This window comes from Suncus etruscus, chromosome 2, assembly GCF_024139225.1.
Source record: "Suncus etruscus isolate mSunEtr1 chromosome 2, mSunEtr1.pri.cur, whole genome shotgun sequence".
Classification (NCBI taxonomy): domain Eukaryota; kingdom Metazoa; phylum Chordata; class Mammalia; order Eulipotyphla; family Soricidae; genus Suncus; species Suncus etruscus.
Genome location: NC_064849.1, coordinates 5,644,278 through 5,669,310, shown reverse-complemented (window position 1 = coordinate 5,669,310; position 25,033 = coordinate 5,644,278). Strand labels below are relative to the sequence as shown.

Genomic DNA, 25,033 nt, shown 5'->3' with positions numbered 1-25,033 from the left:
TGGACCCTTTTCTCCAGCCTACCTTCCCTCCAGCCCACAGAGGAGCTGAAATGATCAGAGACAGGCCTATCAAGGAGCTCCGATGTGGAGCTGTTTGCCCACAGCCCAGGGCTTGGAGCTGACATCCTGTGTCACCATCCTCAAACTCCTCCCTTTATCAGATCACCCCACCCCCGGGGGGCCCCAAGCACCTGGAGCCTCAGACCAGCTGTTTCCCCTGAGAGGCAGCCTGGCACTATCCTGTGACCTGCTGGAAAAGAAGTAGGAGCTTAGAACTCAGCCAGGTGGAGTCCAGAGTCAAACACCCACCCACCCCCAGGTGTATGCGGGGGACCTCCAGGCTCAGCCAGACCCCAGACTCACAGGCCACGAGCACAGCAAAATGAAGCAAGAAAAGTTCTATTCAAAAAAAAAAAAAAGTTCTATTCAAAGTCTCACAGTTTGCCTTGCACCTGGCTGACCTGGGTTTGACCCCCAACCTCTCATTTGGTCCCCTGAGCACTGCAGGAGTGAGCCCTGAGATCAGAGACTGCAGTAATCCCCGAGTATCACCAGGTGTGACCTCCCAACAATATGAAAGCAGCCGGGGCAGGAGAAACAGGCCCCAAGCCAGACGTCCTCCCAGAGTCCCTGCAACCAGACACACATATGGCCACTCCTGCGGCCCCCAGGACCAGCTCGGGCACCCCCTCCACCCACATCCGGGTGCCGTGGGAAGATCCCTGAGACTGTGCAGGGTTCGTGTTTCTTTGGGGCATCTCTACAAAGAACCCTAGACATGGGATCCAGGCTGCCATTGACCCAGACTCTCTCCAAAGCCATGCAGGAAACTGTCCCGAGTTGTGGAGGGAACCAGGAAAGGAGAGTTAGAGGGGGGGCAGGCCCCTCCCTCAGAGGGACAGATAGTGCTCAGGGCTGGTGTCTAGACTGACATTGCTTCCTCTGACCCGTCTCAGACCCCATCCCCGAATCTCACCCCCAGAATTCCCCATGCCCCTTTCTGGAGGTGCTGGTCCATTCCAGTGTGGGGAGAATGGGGTCTGGAACACCAGGGGCACCCTTTTCTCCTCCCCCACAGTGAGAATCCACATCCCCTTATGTGGACATCCATACACCCCAATCCTACAAGGCACTCCGGGGAGCACAGACGGCGCTGGCTGGGCCCACGACCACAGCGGGAATCGATCGGTGATAATTGGGACTTGGAAGAAGTTAAATATTTAACTGGATCAAATATTGAAGCAGGAGAAGTTGACAGGAGTAGGCGGCCCTGGGAGGCAGCAGACAGTCCTGAAGACGGGGTGGGGTGGGGGGTGGGTAGAGGCACCCCAGGCTGGGAAAGGAAGTTCTGTGCAGCTCCCAGAAGGCATACGGGCTTACTTGCAGGGCTCCGGGGAGGCTCAGGGGGGCAGGCAGCTCCCTCTGTGCAGTGGGGGGGGGGCAGGGGCCAGTCTTGCGCCCTCCCCCCTGCCGCCTGCAGGCAGGTCCCCACAAGGCAGCACTGAGCTGTGTCTGCAGAGTGTCAGCTGGGCCACCCCTGATGTCTTGCAGACATTGGAGCCGGGAGACAGCCCACAGCCAGGCCACGTTTCTGGGGGAACCAAACTTCCTTTTATCCAGAATCCGGGCCTGGCCGGAGTAGAGGGAGGAAAGGCAAAAAGGGACCCAGGCCCTGCTGGTGGCACAGTGGACGGCGAAGCTTCTATCAGGGGACAGAAAAATGGGGAAGCGGGTCAATAGGGGGCATGTCTCCTGCCATCACTCTCTCCTGGACACTGGTCTCCCTCACTCACACTGGCCTCTTTCCTGGGGAGAGGGCAGCCCCCACTTTCTGCACTGAGAGGATGCCAAGGAAGCTCTGAGGCATGTATATGTGCCCGGGCCAGCGCTGTGCCACCTCTCTCTGCTGTGTCCTTCCACTGGGCATGGCCAGGCTTACCAGATTGGGATGGGAGGGTGAGTTCGGGATATGGGAGGGTCCTTGGCTGGCCCACCAGGATGACCTCAGGAGAGAGAGGATGGTGGGGCCCCAGCGGGTGGTCTGTTACAGTTAATGGGGCTCATGCCTTGAAGCTGTGTCCAGTTTCCAAGGGGCCTGGCCAGCCTTGGGCAGCCACACACTAGCACCCCCACCAGTGCCTCAATTTCCTTACCTCAAGGCTGGGGGTATTGGAGGCTCTCTGGGGTGCCCCCATCTCCCAGCTGAGGGTGGTCATGGGGCCACTGGGTAGCGTGCTGCCTGGAGCCCAAGCACTAGGCTGGCCTGCGTGGGCGCGGGGCTCGCCGGCAGCAGGTTGCCTGGCAACCACCACGCATTTGCGTCTGGTCCAGCCTCCCTCCCCTCCTCGCATCCGTGACAGTGATGAGCCTTCCACTCTGGGAGATGCGGAGGGGTGTAGGAGGGGGCCAAGGGCCTGCAGCCTTTGCCTGCCCTGGGAGGGGGCCATCCTGTAGGAATCAGGCTTGGCTGATTCCCCCTAAGGTTTTGAGTTTCCTATGGGAGCAGGTGGCCTGGAGATGGAGAGGCACCAGCTGGGAGGGGGACAGGCCAGGAGGGCAGGAGAAAGTTGGGGGTGCAGCCCTAGAGAGGGGATGAGCAGGGACCACTGTTTACTCAAACCTGCCTGCAGTGTCTAGACTCAGGGTCCAGCCCACCCATGCACCCCTAACCCAGTCCAGTGTCCACCAGGATCTGTGTCTCCCCAAAGGTCTTAGTTCCAGACTGTCCAGAGCCTCTGACCTGCAGCCTATGGCCATGGCTCTGTCAGGATACTCCTAACTCCTAGCAAGCAAATTTCCTGGGTCTCTAGAACATTCCAAGGAGTTCCGGCAGAAGCTGAAGGGCAGAGAAAGGGCCTCATGATAGGGCCCAGCCTGCGGGGGATGGCCTGATGAGCTCAATTCCCCCTTGAGGTCACACTGTTTTCAGGGAGTCCACCAGGTGCTGTTCACCTCTGAGGAGCCAAGGGCCTGATTGTTTCCCAAGTGGCCAGCCTCAGCCCCTGAACTTCTTGGGCAGCCTCAGCCTTGACCACATGGGGGAGCCCCTGACCCTGGCATGGCTTTGGGGGGACCTTGCTGGGCCTACACCCCCTCGTCCCTACCCTCGGGATGGCTGCTTCGCGTGGGAGGAATTGGAGGTCGCATCGCCATGGAAACTGCTGTTGGCCAGTGATCTCAGCCATCTGCAGCCTCTGGCTAGGCCAGGCAGGAGAGGCCCTGGCCAGCCAGCTCCGTCCCATCTGTGTCCCCAGGACCTGTGCCCTTGCCCACCCCCAGCTGATGGGAGATCCCTGGAGGTGGGGGCAGGAAGCTGTCCCTGAAGGAATCTGTGGACGGAGTACTCCTGCCTGAAAGCAGAATTGTGGGGAGGATGGCAAGTGCTGTGGGGCCTCCCTGGGTTACGAAGGTCTCTATGGAGGGGGTGACAGGGACCCTGAGCCTCTCTGCCTGTCCCCTCCCTTGTTAGGGTGATGCTACCCCCAGTTCCCCTGGATCACAAGGCATTCACCCCGATTTTCTGGAGACCCCATAAGCCTACGGCTTAAGACCCCACTGATTCATTCTTCTTCTTCAAGCCCTTGGGAAAGTCTTGGGGACATAGACAGAGGCCAGTCAGCCTTAGGGTTCCAAGGTAGGAGGGAGAGCAGGGTCCAACAGGCAAGTAGCCTCTCAGCCTGCATTGACCTCACCACAAATGGGCCAGGAGATGTTGGGGACCAAGTGGGTGAGGTCACAGGGCAACTCTGTGGTCCCCAGCGACAGGCGGCCCTGCTCTGGGTGGATTAGGAGAGGGCTGAACACATTCTCAGCCCCGCACCCCTCGTCCTCTGAAAAATGAGTTTGACCTTAGCTGCTGGTCTGTGCACTTGCTAATCCCATATTGGATTCTGTTCTGGGGACATTGCAGGAGCCTTTGGAGATAAGGTGGTGCTTATAAGTGGGGATTTGAGCAGGATGAGGAGCGGAGGATGCCCAGGCCCCCCACCCAGGGCCCCCACCGAAAAATTGTCACATGTAGACAGCAGGTCCTGAGATATGGGAGGCACAGCTGAACAGGACACAGGTCAGCGCTGGGCAGCATCAGGAGGGGCGGCAGATTTCCTAAAACCCTTCTCTTGGGGGAACTCTCCTGTGACCGCCAAGCAGGGACTGGAGATGAGGCTGCTCAGACCCTAGGGTACTGGGGACAGGCTGGACAGACTATGGCTAGTCATCAAGGCCTGAACCTTCACCCCTCTTTTTTCTGGGCCCCCAAATATTTTTGAGACTGTGTTGCTGCAGTCTTCTCCAGGGCTCAGTCTCATGCTCTGCCTGAGTGTACCCCATTAACCCCTCCCTTCCAGGACTTAAAGCAGGATCCCGGTCAGGCCTGGCTGCGGGTCTTTCCTTAGTGCTCAGTTGGAGGCTCCGTCAGGGAGGGGAGCAGAGCCCTGGAGGACTCTAGGCAGGACAGGACCAGCAAAGAGGGACCTTGGACCTACACAATCTGCCACCACCCCACCATGGGGACTACACTCCAGGAGTCTCAGGGCACAAGTTACTTCCTACAACTGTGTGTGCATGGGAAAGGTTTCCTGCCTCAGTTTACAACAAAGGAGTATGACCTGCTGGTCTGGGCCGAATCCAGAGGACCAGTTTGAGGCTGAGTCTTTTGTTGCCTGTGGAACCTGAGAGGCAGTGGGGGCCAGCCCTACCATGGGGTGTGATACTAGGCATCCCTCCATCTGAGCCCAAGGGCAGAGAGCTGAGTCTGTGAGGTCACTTCAGGGCCTGCAGAGTCAGACCCCAAACCCAGATGTGGCCACTTCAGTGGTCATTACGAGCCTGACCATCTGCATATCTGGAAACATCCAGACAGGTGAAACAGCGGCGTGTAGAGCAGGAGCCTGAGGTTCCAATGATGAAGAATACTGCGGGGGAAGGGGTCCAAGAGATGGCGGGGCTGGCCGGTCTAGACCAAAAATCAAAAATCACCAGAGGACAAAGGGCCCTGCAGCATTTCAGGGCCAATGGCGCCCTCTGCTGTCCGAATGGGGCAGTGCCAGATTTGGAGGGAGAGCTGATGCCCCTAAAACCCACCCAGAGCTTCAGGTGAGGGACCCCTCCCCCCAGTCGCTCCCCGGGAGGCTAATAATCAAGGCTGCCACTGCAGTGGGCATCTATGTGGGCCAGGTGGGCTGAGCTCTGCAGACCCAGAGAACAGAGAAAGGTGGCAGAGACCATGCTGTCAGCATATGGTTGCCACAGTCTGGCTGTGACAAGCCCTTGGTGGCACGAACCTGGGTATAGTGGCTTTGTGTGTGGGAAAGTGGGTGCCCACTGAATGGGGGCATGTCTAGCCCTTTAAGAGATCACGGAAGCAGGTCAGAACCCTGTTGCCCAGCAACGGAATGTCTCATATACTGTGTCCAGTACCTAGGAGACAGGAAGGAGTCATGGCGTCCTATGGGCACTCTGTGGCCCCAGAGGCCCTCCTGCCCTGCACAGCACCTGCAAGCCTACCCCTGCTCTGCCCCGATGGGCAGCAAGACGTGCTCCTGACCAGGCAGCAGGCCCCACAGACAGTGCCTGCCAGCGAGCTGCCCCCGAAGGTCCATGAGGTGGCACACAACACGGGTGCCTACACATCCTCGGGGCTGGCCACTGCTGGCTTCCGCACAGCCAAGTACCTGGAGAATGAATGGTACCAGAACACATATGCCCGTTACTACCAGGCCTTCTGCGACCGAGACAAATCTGAGCGCCAGCGGCATGAGAGCCGCCAGCTGGCGTCGGAGACAGAAGCGCTGGCACGGCGCACGCAGGAGGACTCCACGCGCAAGGTGGGCGCCCGCCTGCAGGACATGCACAGCTGGAAGTCAGAGCTCCAGCGGCAGGTGGATGAGCTGGTGGCCGAGACCCACCTGCTGCTGGCCCAGAAGCGGCGACTGGAGCGGGCGCTGGACAACTCGGCCCTGTCCTTCTCCATCGCCACTGACAACCTGCAGCACCGCGAGCGCCGCCAGCACCCTGACCTGGTTCGGGACTCCGTGGAGGTGGAACTGCTGAAGGTGCTGGGGGGCCCTGGTATCCCTCCATCCTGTCTTGGGGGTCCTCAGATGCCCTATGCCCGGACACCCCTATCTTGTCTCAGGGGTCCCCAGACATTCCTGTTTTCTCTCAGATGTCCACAGATATCCCCATCCTGTCTCAGGGTTCTCTGGGCCATCTCTCTCTCCCAGATCCTGACACATGGACCCCAGGTCATAACCCCCAAGGTTTCGTTCCAGGGTTCTGTGTTGCTCCTGGGCTGTCCACACAGGCAGATACCACAAAACTTGGTGAGTGGGTGGGGGGCATCAGGCTCCCAAACAGCTCATCTGTGCTCAGGGAACGAGGGATAGAATGGGGCCCCCAGGGCAGCTGCAGCACCTGCTCTGAAAGGTGACTTCTGATCTGTCATTAGCCTTGAGGCTCAGCTTGACAGGTCAAGCCTAGACTGTAACAGGGCTACCCTGGAGATTTGAGTGCTTCAAGTGTCCAGGACTCTGTCCCAGGCCCACAGAGGAATGACCCCAGGGTCATCTGCTGGGCAGGGAGGGACTCACCAGTGAGCAGGAACCCCAAGAGACAATGAAGGGAGCCATGGGATGGACACCAGTCAGCACCCATCCCCGTCCAGCTGCCCCCTGCCAGATGCCTGCTGAGCCACCCAAACATTGCCCTGGGCTCTTCTGGTGCCCTGAAGTACTGGGGTTCCCCCACAGGAGGCTGAGCTCATCCGAAACATCCAGGAACTCCTGAAGAGGACCATTGTGCAGGCTGTGAACCAAATCCGGTGTGTGACCACCCCAGAGGAAGGACCACATGTTCCACTCCAGTACCAGCCTGGGCCTCAGCCCTGCCTGAGGATAAATGGGGGGTGTGTGTGTGTCTCTGCTCCAGATGGGCAGAGCATGGGCTGAGCATATGACAGGAGGTTCTGAGCATTGGGAGTGCGGGAGGAAAAGAAGGGGCACCCACGCAGGTGTGAAGGGGCTATGTGCTCTGTACCCCTGACCTGTCCTGGGGTCCCACCTGTACCCTAGGCTGAACCGGCAGCAGAAGGAGAAATGCGAGATCAACTGGTCAGACAAGGCCGAGTCATACAACATCGACGACAAGTGCTCGCGATACCACAACGACAGCGTGGAGGTCCAGTTCCACCCGCACTCGATGGCCTTTGAGGAGAGGTGGGTGGGCTCTGCCCTGGGGTCCTCTCTGGCAGCTCCAGCTCTTCTGCTCGTGGGGGTAGTGGCCATCCATCACAGCCCCGAGGGGTGCAGGGTCAGAGGCGGGGTGTGGTGAAGGCACAGGGAGGCATGGACACCACCGATGGAGCTGAGTCCGGATGCAGTGGGGAGACTGGGCACCTGGATCTCAGAGGGGCTGGGTGGGCCAGAGATGCTGCCAAGTGGCCCAGCACCCCCACCTCGAGGAACCCCACCACCCTCTTTCCCTCCTTCAGTGCCTCCACACCGGAGACTTGGGCGAGGTTCAACCAGGAGATCCTGCAGCGTGCGGATCGCGAGCGCCTGGCCACGGTCAAACTACGGGAGCTCATCGACAACATCCTGCGGGACACGGCCGAGGACCTGCGGCTGCAGTGCGACGCCGTGAACCTGGCCTTGGAGAAGCGCTGCGAGGAGCTGGAGGATGCGCGCCACAAGCTGGAATATCACCTGCAGAAGGTTGGACCACTAGCCGGGCCCCGCCCACTTAAAAACCACGCCCACAACCAAACCACGCCCACACAACTGTCCTATCAGGGCCATTTCCGCGGCAAGTGCCCGCCCTCCCTCCAATAGGCCACGCCCACTGTATAATGCCCGCCCTTTCCTCGACAGGCCCCGCCCACACTAACCTCCCGCCCTCAAGCATGGCCACGCCCACCAACATGGCCCCGCCCACACGTCCAGGACCTTGACAGCCCACGCTGTCACTTTTGCAAAGACCACTACCGCGCCCACGCGCCCTTCATCCCGCTTCACGCGCGGCCAAGTTCGTCCCCTGCAGCAATCAGGGCGTGCATGTCTTCAGGCTCCTCTCGTCCCAGCTGGATCGCCCCGCGCTGGCCCTGGCCCTGGCCCTGGCTGGCTACCTGCCACAATGCAGCCCGTTGTACGGTGCCCTGGGGCGGGCAGGTGGCGGCGCTGCGCCCACGTTCAGTCGGCCCATTCGCCCACGCAGACGCTGAGGGAGATCACGGACCAGGAGCACAACGTGGCCCTGCTGAAGCAGGCCATCAAGGGCAAGGAGGCGCCGCTGAAGGTGGCCCAGACTCGCCTGTACCAGCGCTCGCAGCGGCCCAACGTGGAGCTGTGCCGGGATATCGCCCAGTTCAGGTGCTCAAGGCCCGAGTCCCAGCCCCTAAAGGGGTCTCAAACTCAATTTACCTGGGGGCCGCAGGAGGCAAAGTCGGGGTGATCCTTGAGTGCAAAGTCAGTAGTAAGCCTTGAACATTGGGGGTGTGACCCAAACAACTAAAACAAAACAAAACAAAAAAAAAGATTCCTCTAGGGCAGGGCCACAAAATGTTGTACGAAGGGCCGTTTGCGGCCCGCGGGCCGGGAACCGCTCTCCATGCTGGGGTGGACTCTGTGTGGCCCATGGCAGCATCCCTTTGGGATAAATTCTTTCTTTTATGTGTGTGTGTGTGTGTGTGTTTGGTTTTTGTTTTTGTTTTTGTTTTTTTTTTTGGTTTTTGGTTTTTGGGCCACACTCGGCGATGCTCAGGGGTTACTCCTGGCTGTCTGCTCAGAAATAGCTCCTGGCAGGCACGGGGGACCATATGGGACACCGGGACTCGAACCAACCACCTTTGGTCCTGGATCGGCTGCTTGCAAGGCAAACACCGCTGTGCTATCTCTCCGGGCCCGTGTGTGTGTGTTTTGTTTTTGTTTTGGATCACACTGGCAGCGCTCAAGGGCTACTCCTGGCTCTATGCTCAGAAATCGCCCCCGGTAGGCTCAGGGGACCCTATGGGATGCCAGGATTCGAACCACCGTCCTTTGGCATGCAAGGCAAATGCCTTACTGCTGTGCTATCTCTCCGACCCCTCTTCTTCCTTTTTTTTTTTTTTTTTGGTTTTGAGCCACACCCTAAGATGCTCAGGGGTTACCTAGAAACATTTCAGCTGCCTGAGAATGTGGGGGAACCAGGAAAATATGGAATACTGTGGATTGGAGTTGAACCCGGGTTGGCCGCTTGCAAGGCAAGCATCCTTCACCTGTGCTATCGCTCTAGCCTCCCAGTGATTAATATTTTTTTGGGGGGGTCACACCCGGCGGTACTCAGGGGTTACTCCTGGCTCTGCGCTCAGAAATCGCTCCTGTGACCCTATGGGATGCCAGGAATCAAACCCCAGTCCATCCTGGGTTGGCTGTGTGCAAGGCAAAAGCCTTACCTCTGTGCTATCTCTCCGGCCCCACAGTAATGAATTCCTGAGCCCTGGGCCACACAGCCTGCACCCATCTCTTGGGTCCTCTTGTCCCTGGCTAGGGAATCTATCCTTTCCCAAGGGCTTTTGTGCTCAGGGCATTCCCAACTCACCCACCTATTCCCAAAGGGTCCTCTTCACTGCCCCAGTGGGCCTGTCTGGTTGCAAGATTGAGAAAGAAGCTAAGTGTATCCACTTCAGTCCTAGCCCCCAGGTCAAGGTCCTGCCCAACAGGGTTGAAGTTTCGGTGTCTTGCACAGGCCGTGACCTCAGTCTGTCCTTTGGGGTCCTCCTGGATCTTTGTACGGGGGTCTGAGCCACCCTTCCTGGAGGGGTAGATTCTGAACCAGGCCCCCCTGCTCTTGCCCAGGCTGACAAGTGAGGTAGAGGAGCTGAATGTGTCCTTAGAAGCGCTAAAGGAGAAGCTTCTGGAAGCAGAGCAGTCCCTCCGCAACCTGGAGGACACGCGCATGGCCCTGGAGAAGGACATGGTGGTGAAGGCCAACAGCCTGTGCATCGACCGGCAGCAGTGCCTGGCACACCGGGCCCGGTACCCCACCGTGCTTCAGCTGTCTGGCTACGAGTGAGCCCCGGGTCCCCCAATAAAATGCTGTCATTTTCCAGTCTATGGGGTTCTAGCTGAGCATGAAAGGGCCCCTCCTGGCATCATAGGTCAATTGCAGAAGTGTCAGCTGTCCCTCAAGGCAGCTGCCCCCCCACCCCAGTGCCCACACAATGTCTGAGAGCAGCAGGCAGAGCCCAGGGCCATGGTTCCACACCTCTCTCTGTCATCAGCTGGCTGAGGTGGGCATGAGTCAGGCATATGTAGGCGCGACCCCATGTCCACTGCCCTGGATGGAAATGCCCCCCCCCAGGCTGGGCATTGACTCTGCAGGACCCGCCAGCTACTCCGCCCCCGCGCACTCCAGCCAGTCTCCATGCCACCCGGCTGCCAGCCTCTCCGGCACAATCCTCCTCAGCCAAGGTCCATTAAGAGGCAGGAGGTAATCATCGCCCTGGAGAGGTGTTACGGCTGGGCCCCATTACTGCAGCTTCCCCTGACAGCTGGGAGGGTCACCGTCTCCAGAGCCGTGTTGGCGAGGGGGGAGGAGAGGGAGACTGAAGGGCAGCTGGTGCTCGCCCACAAAATGTGTTCTCTTTAGAGGCAGGAGGTGGTCAGGTCCTGGGAGACCTGGGGGTGCTGACTCTAGGGGTGGACGGGCCGGAGAGAGCCCGGTTTCAGTAGCCCAGTGAGTGTCAGGCAGCCAACAGCAAAGGCAAGTGTAGGCTAGAAAAAGTGGGTGCTGAGCACAAAAACCCCAGAGAAAAAGTCAGTGTTGGCTACTGTGTGCAGGGACCCCAGAGAACCCCTCCTACCCATCGCCGCCTCTGGAGGGTTGGAACTCCTCCGCAGCCCAGTGTAGGGGCCATAGTTGCCCCCAGTTCAGGCAGCCTCAAAGGGGCTGTTGATGCCTGTCAGGCTTCCCACCCTCCTTCATGAGGTGAACCCTAGGCACCCAGAGACCTCCCACAGCCCAGCTGGCCAGGATGGGTGAAGTTGGGGCCACTCCAGGACGATGCATGTTTGGGTCACACCCACTGTACTTAGGGCTTTTCCAGGTTCTGTGCTCAGGGCTCCTTTTGGAGATGTCTTCTGCAGGTAAAGCCTATGCTCCACCCCTAAGCACCCTCCCTGACCATCAGCTGAGTAGGAGACTGGGTGCCATATGTCCCCTCCCGCAAGCTCCGAGGGCTCAGCTCAGGGACTTGGATGAATGGACACTGAGGCTCCAGGCAGTAGAATATGGGCAAGAAGCAGGAGGGAGGGAGGAGAGGATAGGCACTCACAGGGGCTCCTCCTGTGCCTCCTCATTGTGGGGAAACTGAAGCAGGACCCACCTGTTCCTGGGAATCAGCCCCCATGGCCCTGGAGGAAGGAGTCCCCTTAGGATGGGTCTGTATGCACCCCTCTGCACCCACCGCAGGGCTGAGCAATGCCCACCAGACCCCCAACCTTGGGACTCAGCTGCAACTCCAAGCTTAGTGGCTTAGCCTCCTCCCAATCCAGCATTCGCTACCTCAGCACTGCTAACCCAGCTTCCATCCAGCCCAACTTCGCCTAACCCAGTACCCCTAACTCAATACCTCCTAATCCAGCAAACCTAACTCAATACCCCTGATCCAGTACCCCTAACTCAATACCCCTAACCGAGCATCTACTAAACAAGCACCCCCAACCAATAACCCACTAACCCAGCACCCTTAACCCAAGGTTCTTCCATTCCAGAGTCCCTCTAACCTGGTCCCCCAATCTTGGATCACCCCAACCACAGACCCCCCAACCCAGGTCCCTGCTAGGCTAGCTGAGCCCCTGACAGCCATCACCCCCATATTTATACAAGGATGGGGAAGGGCTGCTGTAGGGGACCTCCCCTTCTGACCCTTGCAGAACTGCCTAGTGTCCCCCAGAACTTTGACCTCTGGCACTCCTCTTCCAGACATGCTGGGTGCTGGGCAACGGGTGGAGCTTCAGTGCTCCTGGGCTGGAAAACCTGGTATACCCAGGAACAGGGTGCTATGGGGGCAGGGCCTGGGCAGAAGTGGGTGGCATGGTGAGGGGTATGGGGGAACCCACCTTCCAGAGGGGGGGGCCTGTTGGGTTCTTGGGTAGCATAGGGCCTCAAGGCCAAGCCTCCCCAGTCAGAGCCCCCCCTAGGTTTCATGTGCTGTGGGACCCTTCAGTGGTCAGTCTCCAGGACACCCCAGGGGGGCTGGTTCCATGGTCCCAGCTCTAGGGTCCCCAGGGGCACCCTCCGATCTATCCCTCAGACATCTTCCTGGTTCACCTGCTTCTGGGACCTTGCCTGGGGGGTATCTGCCTACCCCAGCCCCAGCAAACAGACCCTCTGCCCAGGCTTGCCCAGTGCCGCAGCACAGCAGGGCGATTTCCTGAGCGAGCTAAAAACCAATAAAACCCATCAGTGCAAGAGAAGTGAGGCTGTCATTGTGTTTGCTTGGCACTGCCCTGGGCCCACAACTCAGCCAGTGGGACAGCAGCTTCCACAGACCAGTGTTTGGGGGCTACCCACCGACCAAGCCAGACTGGTTCCCACACACAGCCCCGTAGGCTGAAAGCTTGGGGATACTCCAGGCCCCTCCACCTTCTGGCTTGGGTCCCCTTCCTCCCCTCCCCGCTCCACATATCTCCCAGGGGCTCCCTCCATGTGCATCCAGGACTTTCCACACCTGTCCCCACAGCAGACACTCTTGTCCTCAGTCTCCCCAGACTTATGGCTCTCATCCAGCTCTGTGGGAACTGAGCAGGAACTGAGAGGGCTACTTAGAGCAACCCACCTCGCTCCTGAAGGTTCTGGAAACTTCTGGAAGCAGTGAGCATCCACCGAGAGTCTGTGAGAATATCAAGCTGCTATGCAACCTACAGGGGTGGCACATCTCTCGTCCATAAAAGGGGTCTAGGCTTCCCTCCATAGACAGTATCACATGCATACATGCCATGTGTACATATATGGCACACACATGCACATGGCATGGTCATGTATGGCACATGCATACAACAGACTAATGCAACCGATGCACAGATGTAAAACACATAGCAAATCACCCATTTAGGCAACACTCGAGCCACACATGAGACACATGTAGGACACACACATGTTTGGAAAGACACATACAGGTACCTGTATGATCCATGAATACACTCATACAGCACACATGTGAAAGACACACATGACACAGGCATGCATGACATGGACACATATGTCAGACTTGGGCGAGATGCGCACACGGCCCTGTTTCAGGAACTGCCTTTGGACCTGCCTGCACTTGGGTGCGTGCGGAAGCGGCAAACGCTGACTCAGTGGGAGAAATCGATGGCAGGTTCGGAGCCATCTGCTCTGGGGAGGGGAAGGTGTTGGGAACAGCCGGTTCCCCAGCATGGCCATGGGGAGCTCCGAGGCACACGGAGGAGTTGGGGGGGCAGGCCCGAGGTCCTGGGGCCACTTGCAGGCAGACACGGACCCCAGATCTTACAGAGGGCGCAGACATCTGAGTGCCCGGGGCTCCCCAACTCCCAGACAAGGCAGCTTCTCTCTGCCCACCAGTCCTCTGCCCTTCTATAGCCACCTGGCCCTACTCTAACTCTGGCTTGTGCCGCTTCCAGGGGCCCCGGGGCCAATATTTGCTTTGGGAGAGAGTCAAGCATTTATTTTCTAATTGATCCAGGAGAGTATGCCACCACAAGTACCTCACGGCGGATGGCGCTTCCAGCGGATGGTGCTCCCAGGGTTTGGCCATGGTGCCCAGCCCAGCACTGTGCTGTCTCCATTTCCGTAAAGTCCTGAAGGGCTACGTGGGGCTGAGGCAAAGGCAATGAGGGGCAGGGCCACAGAACTCCTTGGGATCCTGTACCCAGAAAGCTGAGCACTGAAAGAACAGGTGTTTGGAGCTCGCTGCTCTGCTGATGCCTACAATGATGTGGGGGGGGGGCAGTGGGTAGGGACTCCTATGGGGTGAAGTCCCTACCGAAAACCATGGAGACAGCAAGATCCAGAAACCAGATTTCAGAATGACTCTGATCCCTCTTCTGCCCTGCATGCTGCACCCACTGTGCTGCCTCATCCGAATCCCTGAAGGTGGCCGCCCTTGGGGAACTCTGCAAGGCCCCATCCCCACAGCTGCTGCCCACACAGCATCTCCCATTTCTGGAGACATGCTTGATGCATCCCGGAGCTCCAGCCAGGGAAGCCAGAGGCGCCTGCAGCGTGAGGAGGCTGAGTGGTCACAGGTACCATGGGGAACCCGCAGCCCAGGGCATGGCCTACCCCAGGGCATAGCCTACCCCAGGGACCCAGGGAAAAAGTATCACAAAGGCCCCTTCCCAGCTCACATCTGGCTGGTATGCATCAGCCCATCGGCCTTGGAAGGGCGCGCGGGCAGTTGGCTGTTCTTGTCATTCCGTGGCTCCATGGGCTCCACATCCTCCTTCCCATAACCCTGGCACCAGCACAAAATCTTCCGGAAGCTCTGGCGGAAGTTGTCGGAGAGGAAGGCGTAGAGCACAGGGTTGGCACAGCTATTGGCATAAGACAGGATAACGACGAAGAAGTAGGCGCCGGTGGACACAGGCCCCTCAGGCAGTACCACAGCCAGGTTCACGATGTTGATGACGAAGAAGGGCAGCCAGCAGCCAGCAAACACCAGCACCACCACCAGCACCATGCGCGTGACCTTGCGTTCTGAGCGCCGCCGAGGGGCGCCCACGCGCACACCTGAGGCCTTCACCTTGGCCACGATGAGCAGATAGCACAGGCAGATGACCAGCAGTGGCCCAAAGAAGCCAAGCACGGAAGTATAGACGATGAACACAGCGCTCCACAGCCCCACTGGCTCGGGCCAGCACAAGTTGCAGGTGCCCAGTCCCTCCTGCACGTCGGCAAAGACCAGCAGGGGCAAGGACATGATCAGCGAGAAGGCCCAGATGGCACCACTGGCGAGCTTGGCCACCCGCGGACGCCGCCACCGGGCCGAGCGGACCGGGTGCACCACGGCCAGGTACCGGTCCACACTCATGACGGTCAGGCAGAAGATGCTGGTGAACTGGTTGACGCCGTCCAGTGTGGTGACCAGGCGGCAGAGCACAGGCCCAAAGGGCCAGGAGGACAAGGCGTACTGTGTGGCCAGGAAGGGCAGTCCCAGCATGAAGAGCACATCGGCCACGGCCAGATTAAGGATGTAGATGTTGGTCACAGTCTTCATTTTGGCATGACGCAGAACCACATAGATGGCCAGTGTGTTGCCACCCAGCCCCAGGGCGCACACCAACAGGTAGAGCAGAACCACGCCGGGGGCCACCGGGGGAATGTGCATCCCTACCATGCTGCCATTGTCCCCGCTACCTCCAGCACTGGAAGCCACCTGGGACTCGTTCCAGCCACCCAGCAATGGAGGCTCCACTGCAGCCATGGGGGCAGGCAGGTTGGTGCCCAGGTCCGTTCTGTGAGAGAAGGGAGAGAGGAGCAGGAATGGGGCGTTGGTCAGGGCTACCTTGTTTTCTCCCCGCCCAGGAGGCGCGGGATTACCCCACAGCTGGGCAGCGGTGGCAGGTAAACACAGTGACTCAGGCCCACTCCACTGGCAGGAATCGCATTATCAAATGGACTGGAAGAGCATCCTGGAGAGGAAGGAGCAGCAAGCAGGAAGCCCAGAGTTTCGGTCCCTCGCCCCTAAGCTGTGCCAGACCACCCACTGCCCCCAGAGGTCCCACTTGGTCACCCATTTCAGTCAGTACTGTCTCTGCCTCTCATGGAACCCTTGGCACTGGCGCTGACCCCTTTGGCAGGCCCAGATCTGAGGTCTACAGAGATGTCCCAGGAAGTGAGTGATAAGGGAGCTTAGACATCAGTGGACACAGCCAGGGCACTGCCTCCTCTGCCATCCCCAGTTCTCCTTCAGGCGATGCCCTAGAACCACCAGGAGATGGCCCTTCTGTGCTATGTCCTCTGGCCTGGACAGCAGCAGCCACAGAGCTTTTGCTGGTTGGAGAAGCAATCATAGAAGATGCAGAGTGGCCAGAGTAGAGCCAAGGCAGGAGGAAACTACACGTGTGTGGCCACATGTGAGGAAGAACACGCATCATCGTGTTACAGGTATCCTGGCACATATGCGTGGAGTGGGGACACAGGTCTGCAGAGGAAGAGCCGGCACTCTCTGTGCTCATCACCCTGTTTTTGTGCTTCTCTGAGTCAGTGATTCATAAACATTGTGACGCTAGAGGCTTCGGCTGGGAGAGGGGGGGACCGTGTGGGCGTGGACGTGGATCCAGCCCTGCAGCACAGGGGTGAGGGACTCTGTGGGGAAATGAGTGTCCCCTGGGAGCCTGTGCTCCTTCCTGCACAGATAGCAGGAGGTGCAGTGGCCTTGTGGCAGGACCCTCTCTCTACCTGGCCAGGAGCAGGGACAGCAGGAGTGGGTAGTTAGGGAGAGGAACTGAATAGCCGGTTCTTTGCTATGGGGCTATGACCCAGCATGCCCCCACGGGAGGCCTTCACCTCCAGCCCCAGGGGCGAGGGTGGAAATAGCGACCACCATGTTCTCTGTTCGACAGCAAATAGGCACGTGTCTGTGCCAATCATGACAGCTCCCGAGTGTGGACTTTAGGATGAAGTTTCTATATGAGAGGGACTGAGTAATGACCCTTGTGGCCAAGGAAGCAGCTGAGGACTCTGGCAAGGGAAGCCCAAGGGGCAGCATGCAGGGTCCAAGGGTGGAAGAAACAGGGTCCCATGGGAGGGACTCTGGATCTCATCTGTCTGTCATCTGTGTAAGACCCTTTGAATACCTGCCTCCAGAGGGGCCCCCACTCTGAGGGGCCTCCCTCCCCAGCTGGAAAGAGGAGCCTGCATTCAGAGAAACACTTATAGGTCATCCCCACTCAGAAAGGGACTCCTAGGGCCTGCTGACTCCCTACTGTGTGAAATCCTGTGAAAGTTTACACCCTGTTTCAATTTCCTGAGGCCCCACTGGAGATTGAGCCCTGGAGAAGGACCAGACTAGCTAGGGAGGGGCTTGAGGTGGGCTCTAAGGAGTGGTTCTTTTTTTTTTTTTTTTTTTTTGGGCCACACCCGGCGGTGCTCAAGGGTTACTCCTGGCTGTCTACACAGAAATAGCTCCTGGCAGGCACGGGGGACCATCTGGGACACCGGGATTCGAACCAACCACCTTTGGTTCTGGATCGGCTGCTTGCAAGGCAAACGCCGTTGTGCTATCTCTCCAGGCCCCGAGTGGTTCTTTTTCTCCCCCATTCATACATCTCACTGCCAGCCGGCTTACTGTTGAATGCAGGCTAAACCAGGCACCCCTGAACCCAAGTGGGCAGCTGGGATCACTACACCTCTGCATCCCACAAACATCCTAATTCCTGAGAGCAGTGAAGAGCACAGCCAGGGTCAGGGTCTGACCTTGCTGGGGGTCCCTTTACTGCCCTGTGGTCCTCTCCTCAAAAAGCAGCACTTGGGAAGTTCTAGGGGGCACAGTGTGTCACTGACTCAGAGCCCTGATCCAGAAAGAGGAGGTCACCCACATCTCTGCTCACCAGGAGGGAGAGGGAAGAGGTCTGTCCTCATGCCACCCAATGTACCCACGAGCTGTGCTGGTGAGGGAGGCACTGCTGGACCTGATTTCCCACACGGCCACCCCCAGCTGCACACTCAGGGGGCTTGTCTGGCTCTAGGGCCTTCTATCACCTACTGCCAGGTCCCAGCCCCACATCTCCCTGCACACAGGAAGAGTTTTCCTACTACCCCGGTCTGAGCACGGAGCTTTCACTGAGAGGTGCTCAGGCCTGGTCATTGGTTCCAGATATGTGGGGTCACCAGAGGGACAGCAGGCTAGACCTCATCTCTGGTGGGACCAACATGGCCCACAGGACAGGTCTCTCTCAGGTGGGGAAGGAGCCTCTGAGAGCACAGACCCTCCTGGGCCCTTCGTCAGAGGTCTATGGGGGCCCTTAGGAAGAGTAGACAGTAGACACACCCCTCTCCAGCACCCAGCCCAGCCTCAGCCCTCCCCTGTTTCAGGAGAGCCACCAGCACCCACCAGTGAGGTCGCAGGGACCCTAAGACTTCCGTCTGTGCTCACCAGCGGACAGCTGGAACTGGGGAGACGAGGGCAGCGGCAGGTGGGCCCCAGACGGTGAGGCCCCCTGGAAAGAAGAGAGTGAGCAGGATGGGTTGGGGTAGGGATGGGCAGCACTCACCAAATGTCGGTGCTTGGAGCAGGAAACTCCAGGCCAAGCTGCTCTGGGCTGGCTGGGCTCAGACACTGGAGCCCCCAGGATGGAGCTGGAGGGGCGGGGCCAGCGTGGGGCTGGGTCTATGGGGGCGGGGCCAACACAGGTGGAGCCAATGGGAACCAGGAGCTGTGGAGGAGAGGCGGGGCTAACACCTGGCGGGACCAATAAGAGTGGACCAGGGTTGACATGGGAGACTGCATGAAGGGAGGGAGTCCGCAAGCCGCTTCCATTCGCCACGTGTGTCGCTGCCCACGTGTGTCGCTGCCCAGAGTCCTGTAGGGCTCACTTGCTCTCTTCTGCCTGTGATTTTCCACACTCAGAAGCTGTCATGAGGCTGAACTCTGTGAGGCCTACATGGAGCTGGTGTCTGTCTCTCCAACTCCCAGGCCCTCTCCAAGCCTCCAGGCCCAGACAACTAGCCAAGTGCCACCCTGCAAAGGTGATCTGCACGGAATTGAGTGTAGGATGCAAGCAGGACGACGCATTCTGGCCTTGAGGGCTGCCACTCTGGGCCCAATGGCTAGCACAGATGCCCACACCCTCACCTGAGCCCCCATCTGCCTGGCCTTCACCTCCTTGGCCCCAGGTGCTCAGGCTACAGAGGTCCCCCCCAAAAACCCCCTCCATTAATAAAAGGTCACCAAGGTCACTGGTTTCTGCCCAGAGCCCCAAAGGGAGCCTACCCTTGGGACTTCATCTGGGTGCCTCTGCTGCCACCTGTTGGGTACAGCGGCTCTGCAGGACAAGGAAAGCGAGGGACAGAGGGGGGCTGCTGCAAGGTCACCACTTCTTCCCCACGCAGTCCCCCAGCCTCAGTTCTCCCAGACCAGCCAGACCCTCCACGGTTCCACCAACCCCTAAACCCTGCCCACCCAACCTGCTTTCAAGGCCCACCTGCTCTGGCTGGACCACTCACTCCCACAGCAAGGACCACGCCCATGTCTTGGACACGCCCGTAAATTAGGCTCCTCCCACTAGATCGGGCCCCTTCCAAAAGTCCCTCACAGTCCTGCCCACAACCCCATAGTCCATTCCATGGGACAAGGGTGGGTTCCCAGAAGCTCCTCTGTGGCCTCAGGTGGTCACTTTACCTGAGGCTCAGTATCCCTCACTGCCTTTTCTGTGTCCCTAAAACCACGCCCTGGGCCTGCTGGTCCCAAGCCTGCACCTGCCTTGCCTGTGCCCCCCACCCCACCTTATCCTGGCTCAGCATAGAACGCACCTCTAAGCCCCGAGGTGGGCCCCAGCATTCCTGCCCGGGAGCTGGAAACTCCAGGAGCATTCCTGGGAGCTGTGCAGAGCTGCCCGCCCTGTGCTGTCCCCGTTGACACCAAGCCTCTTGTCTAGGACAGATTTGGGGGACCTCAACTTGAGGCTGATAGCCCTGGGGACCCAGCCCAGCCTGGCCCAAAGTGCTCCCGAGAACAGCTGCAGTGCAAGTATCTGCCACGAGGGGGCGAAAGCACTCTGCAGAGAGCAAAACTGGGGTGCAGAGTAAAGGTCAGACAGTTCCATGCTCAACCTCAGGGCCAACTGACCCCAGCTCCACACCTCCCCGCTCCCGGGCTCCCCAGAGCTTCCAAAACGCACAGGCCCTGAGGCCAGAGAGCCAGAGCGTCAGAGTGGGACTCCCCTTAGCCCCTCCACTGGGGCAGGTGGCCATCATGTCCCTGTCCTTCCTCCAGCAGCTGCCACCACCACCCCCTCTGCAACTGTTGCCACAGCTGGTTCTAAATTCTGAGTGCTTAGCCCACTGTGCACAGTCCTTGGCTGCAGCCTGAACATATCCTTTGCTGACTGGGTCAGAACAGCGGCCAGGTGGGCAAGTGGACAGCACACTGGCGCCCCAAGATGCCTAGAGTGTGGGCAGGCCTGACAGTGTGGACCCCCTTGCTTAGCAGGACAATAAGCAGACTCACCTTGCCAAGCTGGTTGGCAGGAGGCTGTGGGCATGTGAGGCCTCCTCGGGTGGGCCTGAATGGTTACTGCCCCTGGAGGACCCAATGTGGGCTGTAGTCAGTTGGGTCCTGAGGAAGGGCTCATGGCAGCTCTGGCCCCCAAGCCTGGGGCCCCTTATTTTGGGGGGACACACCCAGCAGTGCTCAGGGGTCACTCCTGGCTTTACGCTCAGAAATCACTCCTGGCAGGCTCAGGGGACCATATGGGATGTGGGAGATAGAACCTGGGTCTTTCCTGGGTTGGCTGCGTGCAAAGCAAATGATCTACAACTGTGCTATCTCTCCAGCTCCAGCCTGGGACCCCTTTTCTGGTGTCCACTCTGAGAGTGTTTCCTGTGGCCAGTGAGGGTGCCCCGTGGTGCTGGGTCCCAACCCCCCCCCCCCCGCAGTCCCTGACTCCACCTGCCTCAGGTTGCTGGACTGTGGAGACAGGTACTCTGGAAGAGACAGAGGGCCTGGGAGTGTCAGGGTGTGGGTGAAGAGAGGTGTGAAGGGAGTGACACGCAGTCACTGATTCAGGCCCAGCTCAGGATGCTGCCAGTGCTGATGGACAGTTCCCGGGGTGAGTTGTGCCAAGGACAGGGTTCAGGGGGTACCGTCATGCCCAGCCATGGGGTGTCAGCAGGACAGAGGTTGTGAAGCTGGGGCCTCCCACCCCTTCCTGAGGATCTGCAACCCCTGGGACCTGGTGGGGGCTGGCCTCCTGGGTCCTGGCTCTAGGGGCTCCAGCACAGCTGTTGCCAGAGAGGGTGTGTCTGTCCTGGGGTCTGGCAGCTGCAGGCCGCAAGCCCCCCACTCTGGAGCAGGTGTGCGCCCTGCCTGGCCAGCTTGGCAAGGGCCGACCCGGAGACCAAGCCATGCCGGCATCTGCTCATTTGGAGGGGCCAAGACTGGGGTGCACAGCTGCTAGAGCAGACAGTGGGGGCAGAGTCAGCTTGTCTCTCTGTCTCTTCGTCCCCTCTCTTTCCTGTCCCCTTCTCCGGATAACTCTGTCCTCTCCTCTCCTTGATCCTCTGTATTCTTTTTTTGTTTTGTTTTGTTTTGTTTTTTGGGCCACACCCGGCGGTGCTCAGGAGTTACTCCTGGCTGTCTGCTCAGAAATAGCTCCTGGCAGGCACAGGGGACCATATGGGACACCGGGATTTGAACCAACCACCTTTGGTCCTGGATTGGCTGCTTGCAAGGCAAACGCCGCTGTGCTATCTCTCCGGGCCCGATCCTCTGTATTCTTGTCTCCTTGTCCTCTTTGGCCCCTCTGTCTACAGTCCCCGACCCCTCTGCCCCATTGCCCCCTTGTCCTTTCTGTTACCAAGGAGTGGGCATTCAAGGCCACAGATCAGCACATCTGCACCTTCCTGCCTGGCCCCCCAGGTGTCAATCAGCCCCTTGTATGTGACTGTCGCTCCCTGGACTGTGAAGGCCATGAGAGGAGACTTCAAAATACGGGGACTGGGGACCATTCTCCTCCTACTCTGAAAACAGACTCCCCTGCCAGGTGTCATGCTCAGGAGACAAACCAGCCCACAGGGAGCTGGGTGCAGCCCCAAGGGGCTCCTCAGAACCTATCTGCTCAGCTGCCTGCACTAATTCCAGGGCTCAGGGGCCGGAGAGATAGCATGGAGGTAAGGCGTTTGCCTTGTATGCAGAAGGACAGCGGTTCAAATCCTGGCATCCCATATGGTCCCTCGAACCAGCCAGGAGCAATTTCTGAGCTTAGAGCTAGGAGGAACCCCTGAGCGCTGCCATGTATGATCCCCGCCCCCAAAATTAATTCCAGAGCTCAGAAGTCATGACTGGGGTGTTGTACTGGGAGGGGTGAAGCATCTTTCAGGACCCAGGTGGGGGCAGAAGAACCTCCAGCTCTCAGTTTTGGGGTGTGGAGCCCTCAGCACTAGGATCCGACCTCAGGGTGGGAGAATTTTCTGACCATCTGAGCCCAGAGAGCCTCTACCCCCTGCTGAGGGTTTCCAGGTGGAACTTCAGAGATGAGATGACCCGTGTCAATACCTCCAAGGGGCCAATGAGGGAGAGTGAGGCTCTGGAAAGATCCCTGAACTCCAGTCCTAACCTACATCCCCCCACAAGCTTTTGGAGAGAGAGTAGCAGGGATCTCTGGGAATTTGGGAGAGAATTGAGCCAAGTGCAGTGGTGTTTGTGGGATATATCCAGGCCGACCAGAAACCCTGGAGCCCCACAAAGCACCCAGAACCCCTGGAACCCCAAGCATCCCATGAGCACCCCAAAAATCCACCAGAACCCACAGAAACCACAGAGCCCCAGAAATCCTCAGAGCCCCTCTGAGCCCCCTAGAATCCCTCCGCCAGCCCACAGTGAGTGCAGCTGTGCAGTGAGTTCCTGGTCTCTCTGGGACCTTCGGGAGCAAGGCGGGATACAGGCCGACATCCCCCCCAGTCACACGCCTCTGAACAGCTGAGCCTGATCCCAGTGGGTTACCCCAGCCTCCTGCACCCCACGTGGGTGCACAGAGCCCGGCTGGCCGACGTCCCAGAGCAGTGCCTGGTCGCTCCCTTGGGGCCCTGTCCCCCAGCACCAGGTGTCCTCAGACTGCCCTGGGCAGCGATGGCCCCACTGCAGCAGGAGTGAGAGACTGGTTCTTGGGGCACAGCCGGCTCCGTGCCCCCCGCCAGGGCAGCCGCCCACACAACAGAGCTCTGAGTTGGGCAGGGGCTGCCTCCCCCTGCTGCCACTACTTACAAGGGCCCATTGTGTGGCTGTGGCTGTGGCAGAGGCAGCTGCCAGTCTCGCATGGGAGGCCCGCCACCAGCCGTGTGAGCAGAGGCGGGCACAGCGGGCAGGACACACCGCTCCACTGCAAGGGTGAGCTCCAAGCTGGGGTGAGCTGGGCAGTCCAGGTGTCATCACAGAGATTCACAGCCCGTGGCTCCTCCTCCAGGAAGCCTGCCAGAACCAGGCAATAGCAACGGCGGCGGGGAACAGGGAGCCCGGCTGTCCTGCCTGTTTGGTTCCCGAGTCGCCACATCCTGGCCTGGCATGGGGGGGGGGCATGGTGGTCCCTCGGGATGCCATGGGGAGGTGATGGGGTGTCCTGGCTCTGTCTCTGCAGGCGCCAGCAAGGGTGTGGAGGGAGGAGACAGGGCAGCAGGGGGCTCCCTGCCTGCAGTTGCCTGGATGTGGCACAAATCAATTCGCTCCCAATTTCTTTCTGGGCCAATCTGGAGCCGGATCAGAGAAGGAATTCCACAGCCGGCGGAGAGGAGCCAGCCTAATGCCAAACAAACGCTCCCGCTCCTCCCGCCCAGCACAGCCCAGCCCAGCCAGGCCCAATTACCAGCGCTGTTTGACAGGGCATGGAGCCCAGTGCCCACCCTGCTGGCCACAGCTTAGTGGCTGAGGTCTGGTGTGCCTGGGAGCGCTGGGGCTAAGGCAGGGCAAGAGTCTGCTCTCACCCAAACAGGCCTGCGTGTCCACCGAGGACAGATCCATGTGTCCATTGAGATGTGACTGTCCAGCAGAGATAAGCCTGTGTATCCACCAGGAACAGACCATTCTGTCCACTGTCTGTCTGCTAAGCACAGGACAAGTGTCCCTGAGGTGTGGGTAACCTCAAGAGGCGGAATTCTGGGGGATGGAGCAATAGCACAGCGGTAAGGTGTTTCCCTTGCACGAGGCAGACCCCAAAAGTCCCGGGTTGGGGGCCGGGCGGTGGCGCTGGAGGTAAGGTGCCTGCCTTACCTGCGCTAGCCTAGGAGACGGACCGCGGTTCGATCCCCCGGCGTCCCATATGGTTCCCCAAGCCAGGAGCGACTTCTGAGCGCATAGCCAGGAGTAACCCCTGAGCGTTACCGGGTGTGGCCCAAAAAACCAAAAAAAAAAAAAAAAAAAAAGTCCCGGGTTGGATCCCTAGCATCCCATATGCTCCCCCTGAGTTTGCCAGGAGCAATTTCTGAGCGCAGAGCCAGGAGTAACTCCTGAGCACCGCTGGGTATGGCTTCAAAACAAAAACAAAAAAGCAAACAAAGGAAACAGTTCTTCCCAGGACAGTGGGCAACAGGCCTCCGCCAAACCAGACACCACACAGGGAATCCTCATCACAGGAGTCTTGGGCCACAGTATCCTGCACTTGTGGATCTATCCAATTCTGGGGCAACAGAAAGGCCCCTGCCCATGTCCCCTGCCACCCCTCAAATGCTCCCAGTTATACTCAGAGAGCTCCCGGGTGCTTTTCTTTTCTTTCTTTCTTTTTTTTTTTTTTTTTTTTTTTTGGTTTTTGGGTCACACCCAGCGGTGCTCAGGGGTTACTCCGGGCTGTCTGCTCAGAAATAGCTCCTGGCAGGCACGGGGGGACCATATGGGACACCAGGATTCGAACCAACCACCTTTGGTCCCGGATCGGCTGCTTGCAAGGCAAACGTGGCTGTGCTATCTCTCCGGGCCCCCCGGGTGCTTTTCTAGCCCCACCCCTGCTCAGTTTCTATCAATGTAGGTGCATCCCCAAGACAGCCCAGATCCCTCAGATTCACCGCCCGCTGGCTGCAGGCTCAGTCTTAGGGGGTGCTGAGCGGTGCTGGCTCTTGTCCTTGTATCACGTTTTACCCTCTGCTTTCCCTCCCAGCCCCACCACCTGGCTTTGTGGCCTTGGGGGACTGGAAGTAACTGGACCTGGGGGCACAGATGTCCAGGCATTTCCTGACTGGATGCCACTCCATCTCGCTCTTCCCCAGTGACCTTGAACACATACCACCCGTGGCACAAACAACCTCGTGGCTGGCAACACTGCGTCAGGCCCCCGTGCCGTCTGTGCTGACAGTCCTGCAGTGCCATGAA

General features: G+C 59.0%; 2 protein-coding genes across 2 annotated transcripts; one reads left to right on the top strand and one right to left on the bottom strand.

The window, feature by feature from the left end:
- The first annotated feature begins 5,258 nt into the window (after positions 1-5,258).
- On the top strand, positions 5,259-10,083 carry TEKT4 (tektin 4). The gene is made up of 6 exons (XM_049767978.1): positions 5,259-6,053; positions 6,750-6,820; positions 7,071-7,214; positions 7,490-7,712; positions 8,212-8,366; positions 9,831-10,083. The coding sequence occupies exons 1-6, from the start codon at positions 5,394-5,396 to the stop codon at positions 10,045-10,047; spliced, it is 1,470 nt and encodes a 489-aa protein (XP_049623935.1). The 5' UTR covers positions 5,259-5,393; the 3' UTR covers positions 10,048-10,083.
- Positions 10,084-14,362: 4,279 nt separating this feature from the next.
- On the bottom strand, positions 14,363-23,692 carry SSTR5 (somatostatin receptor 5). The gene is made up of 10 exons (XM_049768854.1): positions 23,656-23,692; positions 22,943-23,087; positions 22,682-22,816; positions 20,189-20,260; positions 19,808-19,864; positions 18,953-19,004; positions 18,234-18,395; positions 18,116-18,179; positions 15,524-15,650; positions 14,363-15,473 (listed from the first exon to the last, which is right to left on the bottom strand). Exons 1-10 carry the CDS (start codon positions 23,690-23,692, stop codon positions 14,363-14,365), a joined length of 1,962 nt encoding a protein of 653 aa, XP_049624811.1.
- Positions 23,693-25,033: the final 1,341 nt, after the last annotated feature.